This window comes from Eumetopias jubatus, unplaced genomic scaffold, assembly GCF_037043125.1.
Source record: "Eumetopias jubatus isolate StellerSeaLion01/CBP00866 unplaced genomic scaffold, mEumJub1_p1.0 scaffold_16, whole genome shotgun sequence".
Lineage (NCBI taxonomy): Eukaryota > Metazoa > Chordata > Mammalia > Carnivora > Otariidae > Eumetopias > Eumetopias jubatus.
The window spans coordinates 4,300,001-4,318,403 of NW_028274822.1; the positions used below are offsets into that span (position 1 = coordinate 4,300,001).

An 18,403-nucleotide genomic window follows, 5' to 3' on the forward strand; every position below is an offset into this window, starting at 1 on the left:
ATGATATGACTGATGATACCACAAGCAGCTGAATTCATTGGCCTCCAATGTGTGTTACACGTGCAAGCTGACTTGCCGTCAGCCCCAGTCTGAAATGCACTCCCACACCTTCCCTCCTGCTAAGTGAAGAAAACTGCATCTTTGTTCAGTTGATATACCTTTCCATTGTGTAATATTCTCAAAAAAATCATGCTTTATATTTTATATGCCAACAAATGCTAACAAAAATGATGCCATCATCGAAAGAAACAAAGTAAGCCTGTAATTTCTGCAAATAGCATCACTATAAAAGTTTTACAGCAATATGCTTCAGACTAAAAACAAACACGTCTTGTTCATTTAAACAAATACACTCAGGCTTTTCTCTTTTTTTAATATTCTATTTCATGAATAAGCACCTTAAAAGGGGGGAGGGAGGATTACGTTTCGTAAATACACTAAGTTGTACCTAATTTGCCAGCAGTTACTGAGATTAAAAGTGCTGAGAAGCTAGTAAGCATTCTACGCGAGGCCGTCAAAAGATCAGCCACGAAAGAGCATACCTTTACCAAAGAACGATGGAATCGTAGTTCTTCACCAAGAAAGGATGCAAGGAAATTTACAAAATTTGTGGACACAGACTTCTTCTGAATTGTCAAGATTTTGAACAACCAGATGATCTAGGGCAAGTCTCTCTGAAACTACATTCACATCTGTGAAAGGTAAGGTTCCCTTTAAAATCCAAAATTCTGTTATTATTCCGCAATAAGCTAATTCTGCAATAAGCTACCTGGTGTTCGGACAAATTAAATATAGCAAGCCACTGACATTTGCAAGGCATATGAACTGAGACCTTTAGAAAGCCCTATAGAATATACCACCCTTCATAAAAGCTGGTAAATTATTTTAAAAAAATTCCGTGACCCCTTTAGTATCTTAGGGATTCTATAAGTACAGTCCAAATTCATTAATAAAGCTACGAATCCTTCCAATAAGGAAAATAAATTAACTCTGCACTCCAACTCGGAACGCCAGGGCTGTAGCGACATCAACCTAAGTCCCCACAACCCAAAGGGCGAGGGCGCACGGCGTCCACCAGCACACAGCACGCTGGGCGGCACATGGAGGCTGCGCTGGCGCCGCTCAGCAGAGCCCTCGGACCTCCCCGGTGCGGCACAGAGGGCCGATGGAACGCGGGCGGCGTCTGTGAGAAGGCCACGGGAGGCGGCGCACAGCCGGTTACAACCCGCGCTGCAGAAGGAAGCCGTTTCCGACTGAAATTCACAAGGCCCACCCCGGGCTTGCGGCGCCTCGGCCTCCCGGGACAGAGCTCACCAGGCCTCGTCCTCAGACCCCGCCGGGGCCTCGGCAGGACTCCTGGCAAGTGCGGTCAGGCGCGGCCGCCGGAAACCGCGCTGTGTGTCTGCGCAGGGACCGTCTGTGAGGGACGCGAGCTGCCTTCAGGGCCCTTCCCTGGGGACCTCTGCGCCCTGAAGAAACTGCTTCCGGGCGCCTGGGTGGCTCCGTCGGTTAGGCGACTGCCTTCGGCTCAGGTCAGGATCCTGGAGTCGCGGGATCGAGTCCCGCCTCGGGCTCCCTGCTCGGCGGGGAGTCTGCTTCTCCCTCTGACCCTGCCCCCTCTCATGTGCTCTCTCTCTCTCTCACTCTCTCTCATTCTCTCTCTCAAATAAATAAATAAAATCTTTAAAAAAAAAAAAACTGCTTCCGCACAACACGGAGGGTCCCTCCACTGTAACCTCCTGCTACAAAGTGAAATGCTTCCGAAGATTTCCAAATCAAACTTCTCTCATAATAAAAATGAATTAAGGACTGATATGAATTAGCAGTTCACACTGATATTTCAGATAAATTTTCAAAGACTAATGATTTTCGAACAAACGACATTTTTGTTCAAACTCTGGCGTCTCCCACTAGTAGCACTACCAGGAAGAGAGCCCTCTCTCCAGCATCCAGTGAAGTCTTCTCCTTCACTCAGTGGAGCACTTCCTTCTCCAGCCAGAGGACTCAGGACAAGTTTTTGGTTTTTTTTTAAAGATTTTACTTATTTATTTGAGGGAGACAGAGAGCACGAGAGGGACGAGGGTCCGAGGGCGAAGCCGCCTGCCGCCGGGCGCGGAGCGCGACGCGGGGCTCGACCCCGGGCCTCCGGGGCCCCGAGCCGAGCCGAAGGCGGCCGCGCAGCGGCTGAGGCGCCCCGAGTGCGGCCTCGGCACCCCCTCCGTCTGCTGCGCCGCGAGCACGTGGCGGCGGGCGGGGGCGACTGAATGTGGGAAAGGACCGGCTTACCACAGAGCCCTCGGGGCGCAGAACGGGCCAAAACCCACGTTCGGTGATCGCGGGCGCCCCCCGAGCCCGAGCCCCCGGCCGCCCCGGGAAGGCCTGGCGCCCGCCCGAAGCCGGGAGCGCGACGTCACGCCCGGATCTCCATCTGTCCCCACCTCGGATTTCCAGCCGGGAATGATTACTTTCTTAGACGTTTTTCTCCTTCCTTCCTTATTTTCTTCATCAGCGCCCAACAGCCGAAGCCACCTGACTCATCCGCTCCGGCTTTAAGCACTTCCCGAGAGGCCCCCGAGGCGGAGCGGAGGGAGAACGCGCGCACGGCGCCGCGCCACGACGGCACGGCCGGGCCTGCGCGGCGGCCGACTGGGCAGCTGGGCCCCAGGGTCCGCGGGGCGCGTCCGCGTCGCAGCAGACCGCCCGGAGCAACCGAAATTACGGCTGACCACTCAGGCATCCGCGGTGTCATGAATGCTGAAGCCCTAAGAGGCCATGGCCTACCGGACAAGGAACAGAGCTCTGCGTATATAAAGAGATCTTCTTTACTCTGACGAGGAGCCCACAGCTTCCCTGAGATGCAGAGAAGATGCCCCATCACGGATGGGGTCACTGGGGCCCTCCTCCAGGTTCAGATGGCGCAGCCCTGCTTCTTTCTTTGGTTTTATAAGGCTATCTTCTATGTACTTTTTTTTTCCTTTGTTTAAGCAAAAGAGAAAACTCAAAAATTCACTGAAGCTTTGAAATACGTTCAGAAACCATTATTACAAGTACTAATAACAAGATAATAAACACTGGGGTAATTATTTGGTTAAAATTTTTCCTCATCTTCAAAATCTGGTAATCATATAAGTAATATATTTTTTTTAAAAAACCAAACCATATATTTTTAAGTACTTCATAGCCAGCAATAAGTCTGCCACTTCCTATTTGCTGATAATATATGGCAATCCATATTACTTAATTATAAATATGAAATGAGACAAAGACATTTTGAATGCCGTGAGAATGGAAAAGAAAATTATCAGTTGTAATTAATATGCAAAAAATTGGGGTTTAATTTCAATAAAAACTTTCATATGTATGTTCTGCTGAACCTGCTGTTTCCCATAATCATTTGCTTAATCAGGTAAGCATGGAAAAGGGGGTACAGATATTATTTAGACATTAGCAACTGAAAGCTGCTTTAATACATTTTCACCTAAAAACAAGAATTTTTTAAAAATGCTATGCATACAGATTATGATTTTTTATATTTGTACAACTACAAATTCATGCTCACTTCACCATAAGCCCTGAGAACTGAAAATAGGTGTCATGCTCAGCATCAGAGATGAGGTGGAAAGGCACAGTGACTCAGAAGAATGCACCTGAGCTTGTTACACTAAGAGGCAGGACCATCTATAGGGACACAAAACTCTGTTAGTCTGTAATACCCTTCTCATAGTGTGACTATATTAGACCAACAAAGAAAAAGTCCATCTTAAGAAAGAAAAATTTCAATGAAGACTTTAGTATCTTACATCCATCCATAGTCACTGAGTGTCAATCACCCTCTGAAAAACTAACAGAGAAAGAAAGTCACCAACCATGCCCTCAAGAAATTATCTAGTGGGGAAATAGGGCCTATACCACCTATTTTAAAAGGAAAATAATGTAGAATGAATTAAGTAGTACACTGACCTCGGTGGGAAGATGTGACCATAGAGAATGAAAATGTAGAGCAGGATTTACAGAGACAAAATCTGGACCTTGTTTGAAAGGACAATCCATGCTGACCCATACAGAGGACACGGAGCCATGGCTTCCAGCACCAGGGTGGGTGGGAACAGCACACACAGTGCGCTCACATTGTTCATGCTACCTTGACTCAACTCCTCTATCACACTTACTGTACCATACTAGGTCTAGGAAAGCATCCATAAAGCAAGAAAGAACTGGAATTACATTAGAACTCAACGGAACTGACTCTTTCTCTGCAAAGCAGATCTCTATATTGAGATCACATGCTAGAAACAACTCAAAATAAAATTAGATTGACTCCTATGAAACTACTAATATCTGATGGTTTTCAACCTAAGCGTTAACGTATATGATTCAATCTTAGGAGGTGCTAACATTTTAGTCAGCATCAAACGAAATCATGATTCTTCTGAAAGGGAATAAAGGATTGGCTGAAATGAAAACCAGTGCTTCGGAAGAACACTAGGATTACTACGGGACCAGTATGTCTCATACGGCACATCACAGGAGAAAATCCTGTCAACACTAAGGATGGGAGAGCCGTAGCACCAGTGGAGAGGCCCTTTGTTTTTTAAGCTCACAACATTATACAAGTGACCCCAGGACCAAGAAATGGGGGGGAAGATCTTAGAGAGTAACCTATGTGAACCCTTGATTTTTCCTATGGGAGCTCTGGAGTGTAATGAAATGTAGACATCTTGTTTCTCATCTGTTAAAATGGTCGATCAAATTTGCTTTGATCCAACTTTATAAAAATTACTTCAGAAAGATTATAAGTTTCCTGAAAATTGCACAGGAAAAATTTTAATCTTGGACTTTTATAAGCAACTACCAAGACATCATGAATATAAAGAACCTCTCACAAAAAGTCAGTACTGTATAATGAAACTGTATCAAAGTTGGTAATTAAGCATAATTGAAGGCTGCAGTGAACATATAGGCCTTTGTTCTTTTAATTCTGGCACTGACTGGGAATTAAAGATAAGAGCTTAAGGCATATTTTAGTCAGAGTCCAGATGTATAAGCCCCAATGTTCTAAAAGTAATTTAAGTGAAATAAAAGAAGAGAATAGCCAAAAATATTCTAGATGCCTGCCAGGGAGAAACACCTATATTCTGAACATTTAACATATTTGATCGTATTTGGAATCACTTATTCATTGACCTTAAAAAAGGTTAAAACAGAAGATATTCTTATATCCAAGATATGATTGAATTACTAAACTAAAGCGTAGCAAAAAACTAAAGCACAGCAATACAAAAGCAATTCAAACATTCACACTAAAAAAGGTATAGACAGTTCACATCCCCACAGGGTTCAGTTGTGAATTTCTATATGGGAGTAAGAGGAGGCCACAGAATAAAGCAGACGTCATTGTACTAACCCATACATCTCTGGTCTAATAACTCACTGAACTAGCACTAGATGACATAATTATAATGTATGCAGTATTATCATAGTCTTTTGGGTTTCTTTTTTTTTGGGAGCCAGAAGTGGGGGTTAGAAAAATTCCTAACCATACACATATCTACCCTTTATTCACCAATGTTCATAGGAATGTGGTGAAAAACAAGGCCAATCAGAGATGGAATGAATGAAAAGGGACTCATAAAGGACAGGGGCCTCAGGCTGAGACTGGAAACAGAAAATATCTGGACTGGGAAGCAGGAGATGGGATGCTCTCGGAGTGCACACAGCAGGGGCTGGGGGAGAGCAAAAGTATCAAGAAAGGAAGAAAATGGGTTATGGAGTTGGGAAAAGAATGTGTCTAACAAAATCAAATAGACAATTAAAAGCTGATTTGCAGGGTGGCTCTGCAGCATGATTCAGGTGAAGGACACTGGAGCTGGAACAAGGGAAGGGTCCCGGCAGCAAGCCAGGGACGGGAGACAGTGCTCAGCAGTACCTGCTGCTATGACGATGCTAACCCACTCGCCCACACTCTCTACCTGGGGCCTGAACTCCACACTGACGGATGCATAATTCCAAGAGCTCTGACTTCACGTGCTTCCTCTTATGGACAGAGTCCAAGGTAACTGCCCCTTGACTCCAGGTTCTTTTCAGCCTGATTCCAACCCAGTTTCCCAGGCTCATTCTAACTCTTCCCATAATCCCTGAGTATTATATGATTTTTGTTTTTAGAAGAGATTGGTGTCCATAATGTGTAGGAAGAAAGGGAAGAGCTACACAACAGTACAAAGGAAAGTTTTAGGAGAGGAAACAGTCTTGCATAAGGGTTATTATGGGAGTCGCTGACAAAGGCATCTCATCCACTCACTGGCTTACTCCTGCAGTGAACACTCACTGCTACAGTTCCTACTGTGCTCCACGGTTCAGACGGTGCTGCTGTTTAAAGACGAAGCAGCCTCTGCTGTCATGCCCCTCAGATTTGGAGCTGACGGGCTGCGGTCAGGACAGAGAGCCAAAACACACATAAAGGCAAACAGAATTCTACCAGGTAGAAGACTCTGATGGAAAGACAGCTGGGTGCTGTTCCAGAGAATGTCTGGGAGAGGTGTTATTTTAGGACGGATGGTCTGGAAAGACCTTTTTGCAGGGCTACATTTTAAATGTAACCTGCAGTCAGAGCCTTCCCAGCAGAACACAGTAAGGGGCCCTCTGCGAGGTGTGGGCGAGCCTGGCATGTTCACTTCCCATGTGCCTGGAGTGACCTTGGGCACAGGGCTGGGGGAGAGTGGTATAAGGTGAAGAACTAAAGATCCACAGACTACGCATTGTTTAGGAAATGGTCACCAGTCAGAGTACAATACTCATGTTTTTTAAATGCCCAAGAATTAAATGCAGAGATGAATGCTCAACATGCTGGCTTAAAATTAAAGAATAAAGTTTAGAAAGAGTAGAAAACAATCTTACATTTCCGTAACAAATATATATATACATATATATATGTATCTCATTAACACTTAAAATTCTTCTGCTACCAATGTGAGAATTTCCTTTAAAGTAGTAAATATGGTATTTGATCAACATAACCATGATGTACCAAGAGCAGCACTTATTTCTGACCAAGCTAGAGAGGATGTCTGATATGAAAGGCAAGCAATCCCCACTTCTTTCCCTGCGGAGTACCTACTAACTACGTCTGCTCAGCAAACTTGAGCAGCAAGCAGTCTTCAAAATAAATAATCTTGAGAAACAAAAAGCACCATTAGAAGTAGTACAAGGAGTACTTACTAAGTACACTAAGTTTTCATACCATAGGGCAAGGACAATTTCTACAAAGTCCCATAATAGGACTTCACGATACTAAACACATTGCCCCAAAACCAAACAGCTGAAGGCATATGTGCTCACAAATACTGACCCTACTTTACAAAAACTCACAATGCAAAACTTCCCTTGAATTATGGAAGCACTGATTTATGTGAGGTGGTTACAACATAGTGCTTACATAAAATGGGAATCTGCCCTAAGGGAAAAAAATGATGAGACACGAAGTAACAGTAGTAAATAAAATGCGTACCATGAAGCCCACTGTCTAGAGATGAACTGTAATTCTGGCACTGAGCTTCCCAGCAGTAAACATAAAGAGGAAAACTCAATTATCTATGGGATTTGCTGGTACTTAAAACCAAAATGACAAGCTGTTTCAGAGAGGCACAACCTTTCCTGGAACCATGACCAGAAATAAATTGGCCCTGAGTCTCACAAGGAAGATCGGACATATTTTCACAAGCAGCAACCTGAGAACTAACTTAATAATAAAAATAGGAATTTATAAGGTTTTATAAGGTTCTTAAAACATCCTTAAATGTAAGTCATTACCACAAAAACTAAGACGTCCATTTTATTGGAGGAAGAAAACAAGAGCAAAGCAGTGAAGGAAAGGGGCTCTCTAGCCACAGTGCTACCTAAAGGGTACCAGTGACAGCACGTCAGGAAGGGAGAAGAAGGGACATGCATGTAGGACAGTCAACAATCAGACACACGTGCAGAATCCAGACTCTCCACGGAGCTTCTGAATCCTCAGCGGAAGGAGGAGCAGGGCCGCCACAGCTTCGTGGACACTGTGGAGCCTGACAAAGGCATGAGCCTGAGAAGAGCGATTTCCATTCCCTTGGGGATGAGCCATGAGAATTATCTCTAACTAGGTCCAAATACCTCCCCAAAAAGTAAGTTGGAAACTTCAAACAACTATGAGGATCTGAGAACCCGACCTTCTAGACCACTGACCCCTTTGTTAACTTCCACCAGGAAAATTCATCAAGTCAAAGTTAGAAAATACCCATTTCAGTAAGAAACCATTTGGCATGAAGCTATCATAGAACATCTAAATTACCCATTTAACTGAGAAATATTTCCCAGACACTGACAAGATATCTTTCATGGAAAATATATACTTATCTCTGTATGTACCTTAATAAACTGTCAGTTTAAGTCAGTAAAATATAAAAGGAAATTTTCTAAAAATAATAAATAACCTTGGGTTTAGATGAATTGATGTGACTTCTATCTATCTTTCCATGTAGAAGTGATTACTTAGGGCTATATGTCTGTTCAATCCTACTTGTGCACAATAAAACCATGGCAAATGATCACAGGATACTAATTCTACACTGGACACTGTCTGCAGACGGAGAAATGGGAAAAGACAGAAGAAAGAGAGTTCTGAGCTCAGGCAATACTAGAACGTCAAAATATGACAACCTCCCACTCATTAAAGTAAGCGAGCCGAGATGGAAAGAAGACATGTTTTCCTCCATTTGGGCTCAAGAGAGTTATATCTGGTATAAATATATAGTTTTTAAAGCAGAGAAGAGCCCTTAAACACTTTATTTTTCCTAAATAAAGAAAAAAAAATCTTCCAGCCACTAGAGTAAGAGAAGAAATGAGAGGGAGACAATACACAGGGGGTGAGTAACGGTGAGAGCGAGCCTGAGGCCAGCAGACAGAAATGACCTGAGAAGTTTTACAAAATCACTCCACAGAGATCACATGATGCTCATAAACACAGAGTAAAGGATCTCAGTGCATCCATGAGAATGTGCTACCCATTTCAGTGGTAGAACAGAAAACAGTGTTTACCATACAGAAATTCACAAGGAATAAACACTGAGGAAGATAATGAACCTTTTTGTTTTGTTTTTTAAGTAGGCTCCATCCCAGTGCCCAGAGTGGAGCCCAACCTGGGGCTTGAACTCAGGACCCTGAGATCAAGACCTGAGCTGAGAACGAGAGTCAGAGGCTTAACCCACTGAATCACTCAGGCGCCCTGATGATGACCCTTTAATAAAGAAAATGCATGCAATTATGACAACTTAGCCAAAGGAACTTATTTCTTTCAAATGGACAATCAAGTGACGATAACTTTAAATAAATGTCATTCAGAGTTTTTATAAAATGTATTATTCTCTCATTTAAAAGTACCCTAAGTTTTTGGGGCACCTGGGTGGCTCAGTAGGTTAAGCTGCTGCCTTCAGCTCAGGTCAAGATCCCAGGGTCCTGGGATCAAGCCTGGCATCTGGCTTCCTGCTCAGCTCAGCAGAGAGTCTTTTCCCCTCTCCCTCTGCTCCTCCCCCCTGCTCATGCTCTCTCTGGCTCACTCTCTCTCAGATAAAAAAAATCCTCAAAAATAAATAAATAAATAAATAAAAGTAACCTAAGTTTCTAATAACCCAAACTACTGCACATGCACATCTATATGCTTTCTCTAGGAATGTCTGGGTTTGGGATACTTTCATGTTTCAAGGAAAAGGGTGATGTTTCCATCTAAACTGAAAAGAACAGTGATGACTTCATATCTAACATATAAACATTTCTGAGAAAAGAGAGAAAGGAAAGGAGACAAGGATGACCCCAAAGTCCTACAGGATGTCCTGTGTGGTCCCAGAGGCTCAGAGCAAAAGAGAAGCAGGTATGAGAGCTGCCAGTACTTCCACCCATAGTTAGTCCTGGTGACACGTGTACACAGAAACATGTGGGGGGAAAGACTTGACTTATCAGTAAGACCAAAGGTGCCATGAAAAGGGAGATGGCTAACCACAAGTACCAAGCATCTAGTAAAAGGGGATATAGCCAGCATCAATTAAAATCTGAAGGAGGCCTGGGGAAAAGCCACTTACCTGAACAAAAGCACTGATCAGCCTGACCCTCCCCCAGGGCCTAAACAACCCCCCATGTGGACAATAATGCACTGGTCTGAACCTTATAACCTGAATAGATGCCTCCAAAATTGATTCACTGAAGAAATACTTTCATTCATTAATAACTTGAAAAAACAGGTACATTTCGGTGGATCATGAAATTATTTAGCTCTTAGACTCTCTGATGCATGGATCCAACTTGAAATCTCTACTGGTATAAGTGGTTGGGGGGGGCGTAAGAGCCTTCCTGAGAGGCTCTCAGGGCAGCTAACTTCTACTGGCGCCTGGATACCACAAACTCAGATTCCCAGGGAGCCCCTTCCCCTCCTCCTATTTACAGTCGCTCAAAGCCCAGCTGACTTCCAAACACTAAACCAGGCATTCCATCCCTTTCTATTATAATATGCACCTGGCTTCCACATGAGATAAACTTATATGGCTGTTTCAGTTGTAATTGTGCATAGGCTCGTTTTCTAGATTACTATTAGCAAACTCAAAGAGTCATAAAGATACTTTGGCTTGCTATATTACAAACAGAATTACTTACCTAAAATAGGAAATACTTTAGAATGAACTTGCAAATTAATTGGAGTTTATTATTTTGGAATGTAAATCGAATGTGCCTGTATTTAGTTCTTTATATTTAAGTGTACAAGACTTCAGAAATACAGTGGTGTATTTACTACCTTAAAATAAGTTCATGCAAATTTAGGGACAAAAAAAAAAACTTGTTCTTACACAAGCCATCACTTCAGGTGTTCATGAAGTCAAAACATATATATTTGAAATTATCTAGCTTTCTGTTGCTAATGACAATCATGCTGACAAAATTTACTGGTTCATCAAACTATAGTGCAAGTATATGAATTTGCTTGTAATAAATTATCATTTTTGCATATATCAGTCAAAGTACAAGGCCTAAATACTTGCAAACAAAATGCATTATTAATTTAATTGTCACAGCCTATTTGGCTAACTTCTATTACTATTTGCTATAATATGCAATGCAGAAGAGGGGAGAATCAAATTTAAAACATAAAAAAGTAAGCTGATTATTTTGCCCTGGAAAAATTAAAATACAGCAAGCTTGCAAAATTATAACCAAGGCATTAATGTTTTAAATAGGTAAGAAAAAAATGTTTAACTTAATTTAGAGAACAGTTATGCCCAAAGTGACGGTTCAACATGCTGATAAAGAGTTTCTTTGTTTGCTAAAACCATTAAAAGGCATCAATTCCCTTTCCAAGGCAGGGAGGAAGGTGGAATGGGAGCCCTTTGGCACTAACTATGCTAGACTTTGCTACTTGAATGCGACTCTCCCCAGCTCCACGGGTCTACTGGGAAAGGATGCTGCCACAGGGTCCAGACCTTCTGACTATTTCTGTGCAGTGAGACAGGTGTCCTAAATGAGAAGTGTTCTGAAACACAGAAGTCTTAATAGAAACAACAATTCAATGGAAGATGTCCAGTTGAGAGGAACTCAACAGTCTGGACTACGAGGGGGTCAGGACCCAGGAGACGGGGTGTGCCTTCCCACTTGAGGTTCCTTTCCCAATTTTAGAACCAAAACCGTGTCAATGCCAGAGAAAAAGCTTACCACGCCTCAAAGGGAAGAAAGACATGCTATCTCTCTCTTGCCTCTGTGTAGCCTCCCTGAAGGTGTCAGGGGCTGAAACGAGCGGAAACAAGCAAGTGTTCCTGGAGTATACAGAAAAGGTAATGGAAACCAAACAGTACATCTGGAATCTTCAATCTCCTATCATAATATACAGGAGGTGCCTATTGTATTTCAGTGCTTGGAGGATAAAAATATGTATATGGTGGTGAAGTTTTCATTAGTATAAGGTGATATGAACACTTATTTAACCTTTATGAATGTCTAAATAAAAAGCAAAATGACACATCTGAGTTACAGTAGGGAGATATTTTCTTTTTACTAATCATCTGATCTAGACTGTTTTCATTCAAAACTTATTTGGGGAACAAAATCCCTACGTAACTGTATGTAAAGATTCTCAGTGTGAGATAATCAGTAGAAGGAAGGAGAATGGGATTAGAGTCTGAAAAATAACAATTCTAATATTCATTAATTATAAGACACTGAATAAATTATTGCATATTCCTTAATCCCAACCCTTAGATCTAAAAACCTGGAATAATAATGCACTGCTAATAACATCACAGAGTGATTAACTGAGATAATGCATGTAAAAGTAACAAAAACAGAGTGCATACAAATGTTCTGTTTCCACTTCCTTATACACTCATGAAACATAACTGCAACAAGTTCCAAATCATAATGTAAGTAATACAGAATTTGTTGAATTTCAAGAATTATGCATTCAGGATATGCTCAACACATACAGTTTGGCTCAAATTAAATATAATGCCACAAAGAGAAGTATCAGAAATCAAAAGATAAAGAGTAGGCATACGTAACACTCAATATTTTGACACCGTAGTCATGTCCAAACTAAAACACTAAAGAAAACAATATGACTTCAATAGAAGGGTCAAGTCAAATTGCTTGTAACCACAGAAAATATTGGTAAGAGCATTTTAAATTTTTTAGAAAGGCAATTAAACATTTACAAATAAGGAAGAGGTTCTAGGAGGTCCTAGGCTGCAGACTCGTAGAACGAACTGCATCATTACTGACATCTTAAAAAAGTATTAAAAACCAAAAGTTTCTGGGAGTGTCTAGAGAGTTTCCGATACCATCATAGAGGATTGGGAGGAAATATACTATATCTTTGAAGGAAGGATAGAGGAATTTTCACTAGCTCTGAGTGAGCTATACATCTTAGAGATTCAAAAATTTTAGAAGTAGCCATACTCACTTGATAGCTGACATTGCTATATTTCTGCTCACCTAATATAATTAAGTCTATGTGATGAAGCTAATTATGATACAGTAGCAGGAAAAAAGAAAGCCTGGCAGTTGATGACATAATAATTGTAGTGTTATTTTTCATGACATGGCAACTAGAGTATTATTTTGGGGATGACACAAGATGTATTTCTTTTTTAGTATCAGCAATGTTTAATTCTACAGTAAGAATTCGAAAATACTATTTTAAAACTTCAAAATAAAAATGCAGGAAAAAATAGACAAAGTTTACTTTTATATAATTATTTTAGTTCATTCAAACACATGTGCAGAGGTCAATCGTCTCCTAAATAAACTTTTCTACTGTTTCAAGGTTATTCCACAATTTCACAAATTCAAAGTCCCTCAAATCTTTTCAAATACTTTTAGATCCAAATTTCTAAAATTAAAATGACATTAAATTTTTGTGGGAGAATGGTATGAAATATCACATTCAACAACAGAGTACCACAAACGCAAAACATGATGAACTGACTTGATAAAAATTCTAGAAGTCACCTCATTAAGCAAAGCCTAAAATGCAAATATAAATGTATTTGTTAAATTTTTTTAAAATGAGCAAAAATTACCTTTCTTTTGGGGTGCCAACTCCATGTTTGCCTAGTAGATGCGTATTTAAGTGCTTCTTCATTACAAAAGCAACCCTAAAGAAAGAAATAACAGTAATTATAGAACTAAAACATGACTCTCTGCTAAAAATATGTCCACAAAATACTTAAAAACAGGCGATTATATACAGATGTAATATGAAAATGAACATTAGAGCGACATTCCTGGTAAACAAGAAGCTTGCCTACAGATCAAACGTACTGTGATACCTGAAAACCGAAAGAAATAACTGTATTTAAATTAACTGGTTCATTTTCTTACTCGAGTGTGCGAACAGGGGCAGAAATGGTGACTGTAGCTCAGTCACTGCCTTCCCTGTCTTAAGAGAGACAAAGCGATGCCTCGACATAACCCTCACTGCCCCCTAGTTGATCCCATACTTCAGTCAGGGAAGGAGTTTGAGAAAATGTCATTTTATGAAATATTTAAGGGACTATAAAAGAGAAAATAAATAGCCTCCATGAAGCTTTCTTGAAAACATGGTAATAATTTGAAAAGAGGTTTTTAAAAATGATATAAGTGTTTACTGTGTCTGTGGCACATGCAAAAAAAAAAGTACTTAAGTGCCAAGAAGATATCAATAACTAAAACAAATAGTATTACCTGACACGCTATCTTATTTTATACACAAATCAGCTTACTTAATTCAATTTTGAGGACATAAATATGGAATGGACAGGAATCAGCAGCCAGTCCATGGAACACCAGTCTCCTTCTGAACACAGTACAACAACAATTTAATTACATAGTGTGATTATTTAAACAATTTAGGTCTCATTCAGAAGCATCAGACTAAAGTGGTTCTCTTGATAAGAAAAAAAAATTTAATGTTATAACTTTCAGTGTAAAAGGGCTTGCAAACATTTTTGTTAATTATGTATTACAGCTGTCCTTCATAAAGTTAATTACCAATAGCTGAAAGGCAACAGAATCTATTTGCATATGTACATGAAAGGCATGACATATGCAAAAATATGATTTTAATTAGCATTCTATGATATGAAGGGCTACAAATCAAATTGGCATGTTATAAGATTCTTAACATTAAACACTGAATTCATCTGGACATGTTTGCACAAACAGGCAACGTAAGACTGTAAAGTATTATGGCCTTATGGAAGAGACATGCCAAACGCTACGACAGAAACCATGTCTAAAAAGGTGAGTGCCTCTTTTTTCTTCTTTTTTTTCATGTCTGGTCTATTTTGGTTCTTTTCCTATAGTATTAGGGAACCTCAGTTTCGAGGCTAAAATAATATATTTGTATTTTTTAAATGACTGTGACTTCATTATTCAAATAATGTATTTGTATATGCTGAAAACGGCATCATTCATTCTTTTTTATATATTAGGTAATAACTACGGACAATACACGCTTGACACTATAAATAACTGAGCACACTATCAATCATTAAAATGGAAAAATAATGATTACATGTAAAGAATCAAACTGTGATGATATTAAAGGCTTAGCAAAAATACAGTACAAGATATTCTATATTTGTTTCTGCTTGATTTGGACAAAATAACATTTCCTTAAAAAAAGAATGCAGGAAAACAATAAGTCATAACTTCCCTACTGTCCTCTATTTTCTTATAATTAAAAAAACATAAAGCTAATAGCAAAGTGCAAAGGTTAAGAACCCAAAGTTGCAAAGCACAGCTTATTTACACGACCAAGTATAAATTAAGAGATGTGGGCTTAGAACCAAAGTGCAGTTCCTAAAAGAAAAAACTTCTATTAATTAAAATGTGTAAGCTTTAAGAATTGAAACAAAAATAATACACTGCACAGGGGAACAAACTAAAGCACACAGAGAGGGAAAGCTTCTACCTAATATAACCCTTAAATCACCTGCTGACTGTCTGTAGACTATTTGCAGGAATAACAATTTTTTATTATTATGGGGAAAATTTGTAATACTAAAATACAGTTCAATTATACTGAAATGCAAAATGTTCATTCATCTAAAATCTGACTTAAAGTAAGTATGAAAGTCTTTAAATTTGGTCTACATAAGTACAAGTAGCATCAAAGTCTCAATGTCATCCTCAATTAAAAGCATGACTAAAATCATCTTACCAATCTGAACATAATATTGCCAGCAATTTCTGATTACTGAATGTAGTCTACCTCTCACTGTCTTCATCATAGTATTGCTTTAATATTTTTAACATAATAATTGCTTTGGAAATTTTATAATCTATACATCAGCAGAAATAAGACAAAAATAGTCCCAAATTTGACAAGCTATACAATCGAAACGCCTTGCTCCTGATGAATACTTATGCCCGTGTACATTCATTGTGTTTCTGCACATTTACTGGTCACTCACTATGTGTGTCACTAATGTGTACAATCAGACAGAGCTGTGCCTTTATGGAGCTTTCATTCTGTAATGTGCAGCTTCTCGGCGGGATGAAGCATTACCAACCCCGCCACAGCCCTGCAAGGACACCGCTGGTCACACGGGCATGCACCAAGACAAGCACCTGGACACACTGCAGAGCACAGTGACAAAACTAGAGTGCCTGCCTCAGAAAACGTAGAAACTAGCGAGGGAAACAGATAAGAACAAAAAGTAAAACATACAGCATCTTAAATGGTGTGATAAGTACTAGGAGAAAAACAAAACAAAACAAAACAAAAGACAAGACAAAACAAGAAGGAAGATCTGAAGTGTCAGGACAGAATCAACATTTTACACCGGACGGCTCCGGAGGGCGGCGTGTGCGTGAAGGGGGCAAGGGGCTGGGCCGGGGACGGCGCGGGCCACAGAAGGCAGGGCAGCCAGGACCGCTGGGGCTGAGCCCGTGAGCGGGGCCTGCTCTCAGAGGCAGAGGCAGTGGGAGGTTAGGGAGGACAGGGCAGGGCGGGGCTGGTGTTGGTGTGAGCAACAACCTCAGGGGCTGGCCCCGCGGGGAGCCAAGGCACTGCAGGCCCAGGGGCTGACGCCCCGCCGTGTGGCTCCCAGCAGCCAGAGGGACCAGACTGGGGAGAGGGCGGGGGGCCGACTCTGACAGAGGCACTTAACAAGAGGCCAACCTCTGGTCTTGCCATCAAGGGCGAGATCCATGCTAGAACATATTCTCTGAGACTCTCCATCTGCAAATGCCTGACAATCTGAAGGAACACCTTGAAATCATAAAAAATAGTGTTTTTTAAATATGATTGATTTCCAAGTATCTAGAATTGCCTAAAATAGCATCACTTAAAATTGTTTTTGGTGTCAAAAGCACAGCAGAGTAATAACATTTACATTCTAGCTATAGATTTCTACTTTTCAGGACAAACATTTCATATTTTAACTTCTAATTTTAAACTAATTTCTCCTACATGATCTATCTCATCAGAACCTCTTCCTTTAGTCCCTTAGGTTTTATCACTGCAGAATTATTTCCACTTGAGAGTCATGAGAGATTATCTGACGGATCTACCTAAGTAAATAAGAGACAATGCTACGATTACAGGGAAGGAGATGTGGAAAGCAACAGAAACCAAGAACCACAGCACACCAGCATTCCCTAACGCACACGTGCACGTCAGGCGTTCAATGCAGGGGCCAAACGTCAGGTGTGCACAGCCTGTTTCTCCAGACCTCGAGCAAAGAGGAGAAGCAAGAGCAGTATGTTTCTTGAGTTTCTGCTATGTTATTATTTCTGTGGCCCTCGTCTCTCTAAGAAGGGCAAATGTTCCTCAAAGACCGGCCTGTAGGATAGAATATCCAGCTACTTGCAAACGTCTGAGGATCAGGTCAGTGTAGGCCACATGGGTCACAGGAGAGAGAACTGCATTTGCTTGTAGGCAGTCACAAGCCAAACACGACAACACAGGAAGCTAACAAGAATCCGTAAGACATGTTGATTCAGGACTATGAGGCGAGCACATGGACTTACTCATTAGGTCTTACTGAGGGACCCAGAGCCCTCCACCCAGCCCTCCCACCGGTCCCTCCACACCCATGCCACACCTCCCAAACTGCTTGTTGGAACGCGGGCTTTACCCAGAGGAATGCTGAGTGAGCCAAACAGTAACATAACCGACAGTTTTCAGTCACTGCTGAAGAAGCATAAAACTTAAAAAACAAACCCCCACAAGCACAGGGAGCTGGCATCAGAGCCCATGGTGGCGGACCCAACAAACGCTGGTGAGTGAGCTCCGCACGCTGAGGTGAGCAGAGCAAGGCTGCCTAGCTCGCAGTAGCCCCCAGGCAAGTACAGCGAGCACGGGGAGGGGGCGCGGGGGGGATGGAAAGGTGGCCCCTGGCCTGGTGGCCTGCTAAGCCTAGACTAACTTTGAGAACACTGAGTACCTCCTCTGAGTTGCAAGCCCCTGGGTGGAAAGGGCAGGAAAGCAGTGCTTCACAGGAATTTTATAAGAACTGAAGAAACACTGGAAACACAACACAGCATGAGGAGCAGGTAAGGACAGATGAATGAATGATAGCTAACATTCATCATGCTACTGATACACAGATGTGCTTCTCTATGCATGTATGTATGTGTGTGAATATATATGTAAATGTACATATCGTGCCAGGGATCTCGTTACAGCCAGGAAAAAAAAAAAGTTTAAGGATGTCAACTACAAAAGCCTCCGCTCCATTGGACAAGTTAACACCTTAATCAACACACATAACAGCTTTAAGAAGATTTCAGTTGACGTACATAAGATGACCTCAAAGCTCAAGATGCAGAATCTGACAAATCCACCACTTCAAACAAAAACACCTACCTACCTGAAAGTCAGCAGCCTGAGATGTAAGCAAGCACTCACGCT

General features: G+C 41.3%; 1 protein-coding gene across 1 annotated transcript in view; it reads right to left on the bottom strand.

Annotated features, from left to right (window-relative positions):
- Nucleotides 1–18,403, bottom strand: part of ZNF407 (zinc finger protein 407) — a 443,038-nt gene that overhangs the window by 267,362 nt on the left and 157,273 nt on the right. The window contains exon 4 of the mRNA XM_028102875.2: nucleotides 13,584–13,658. Within this exon, the coding sequence (XP_027958676.1) occupies nucleotides 13,584–13,658 (75 nt within the window). The remainder of the gene's footprint in view (nucleotides 1–13,583; nucleotides 13,659–18,403) is intronic.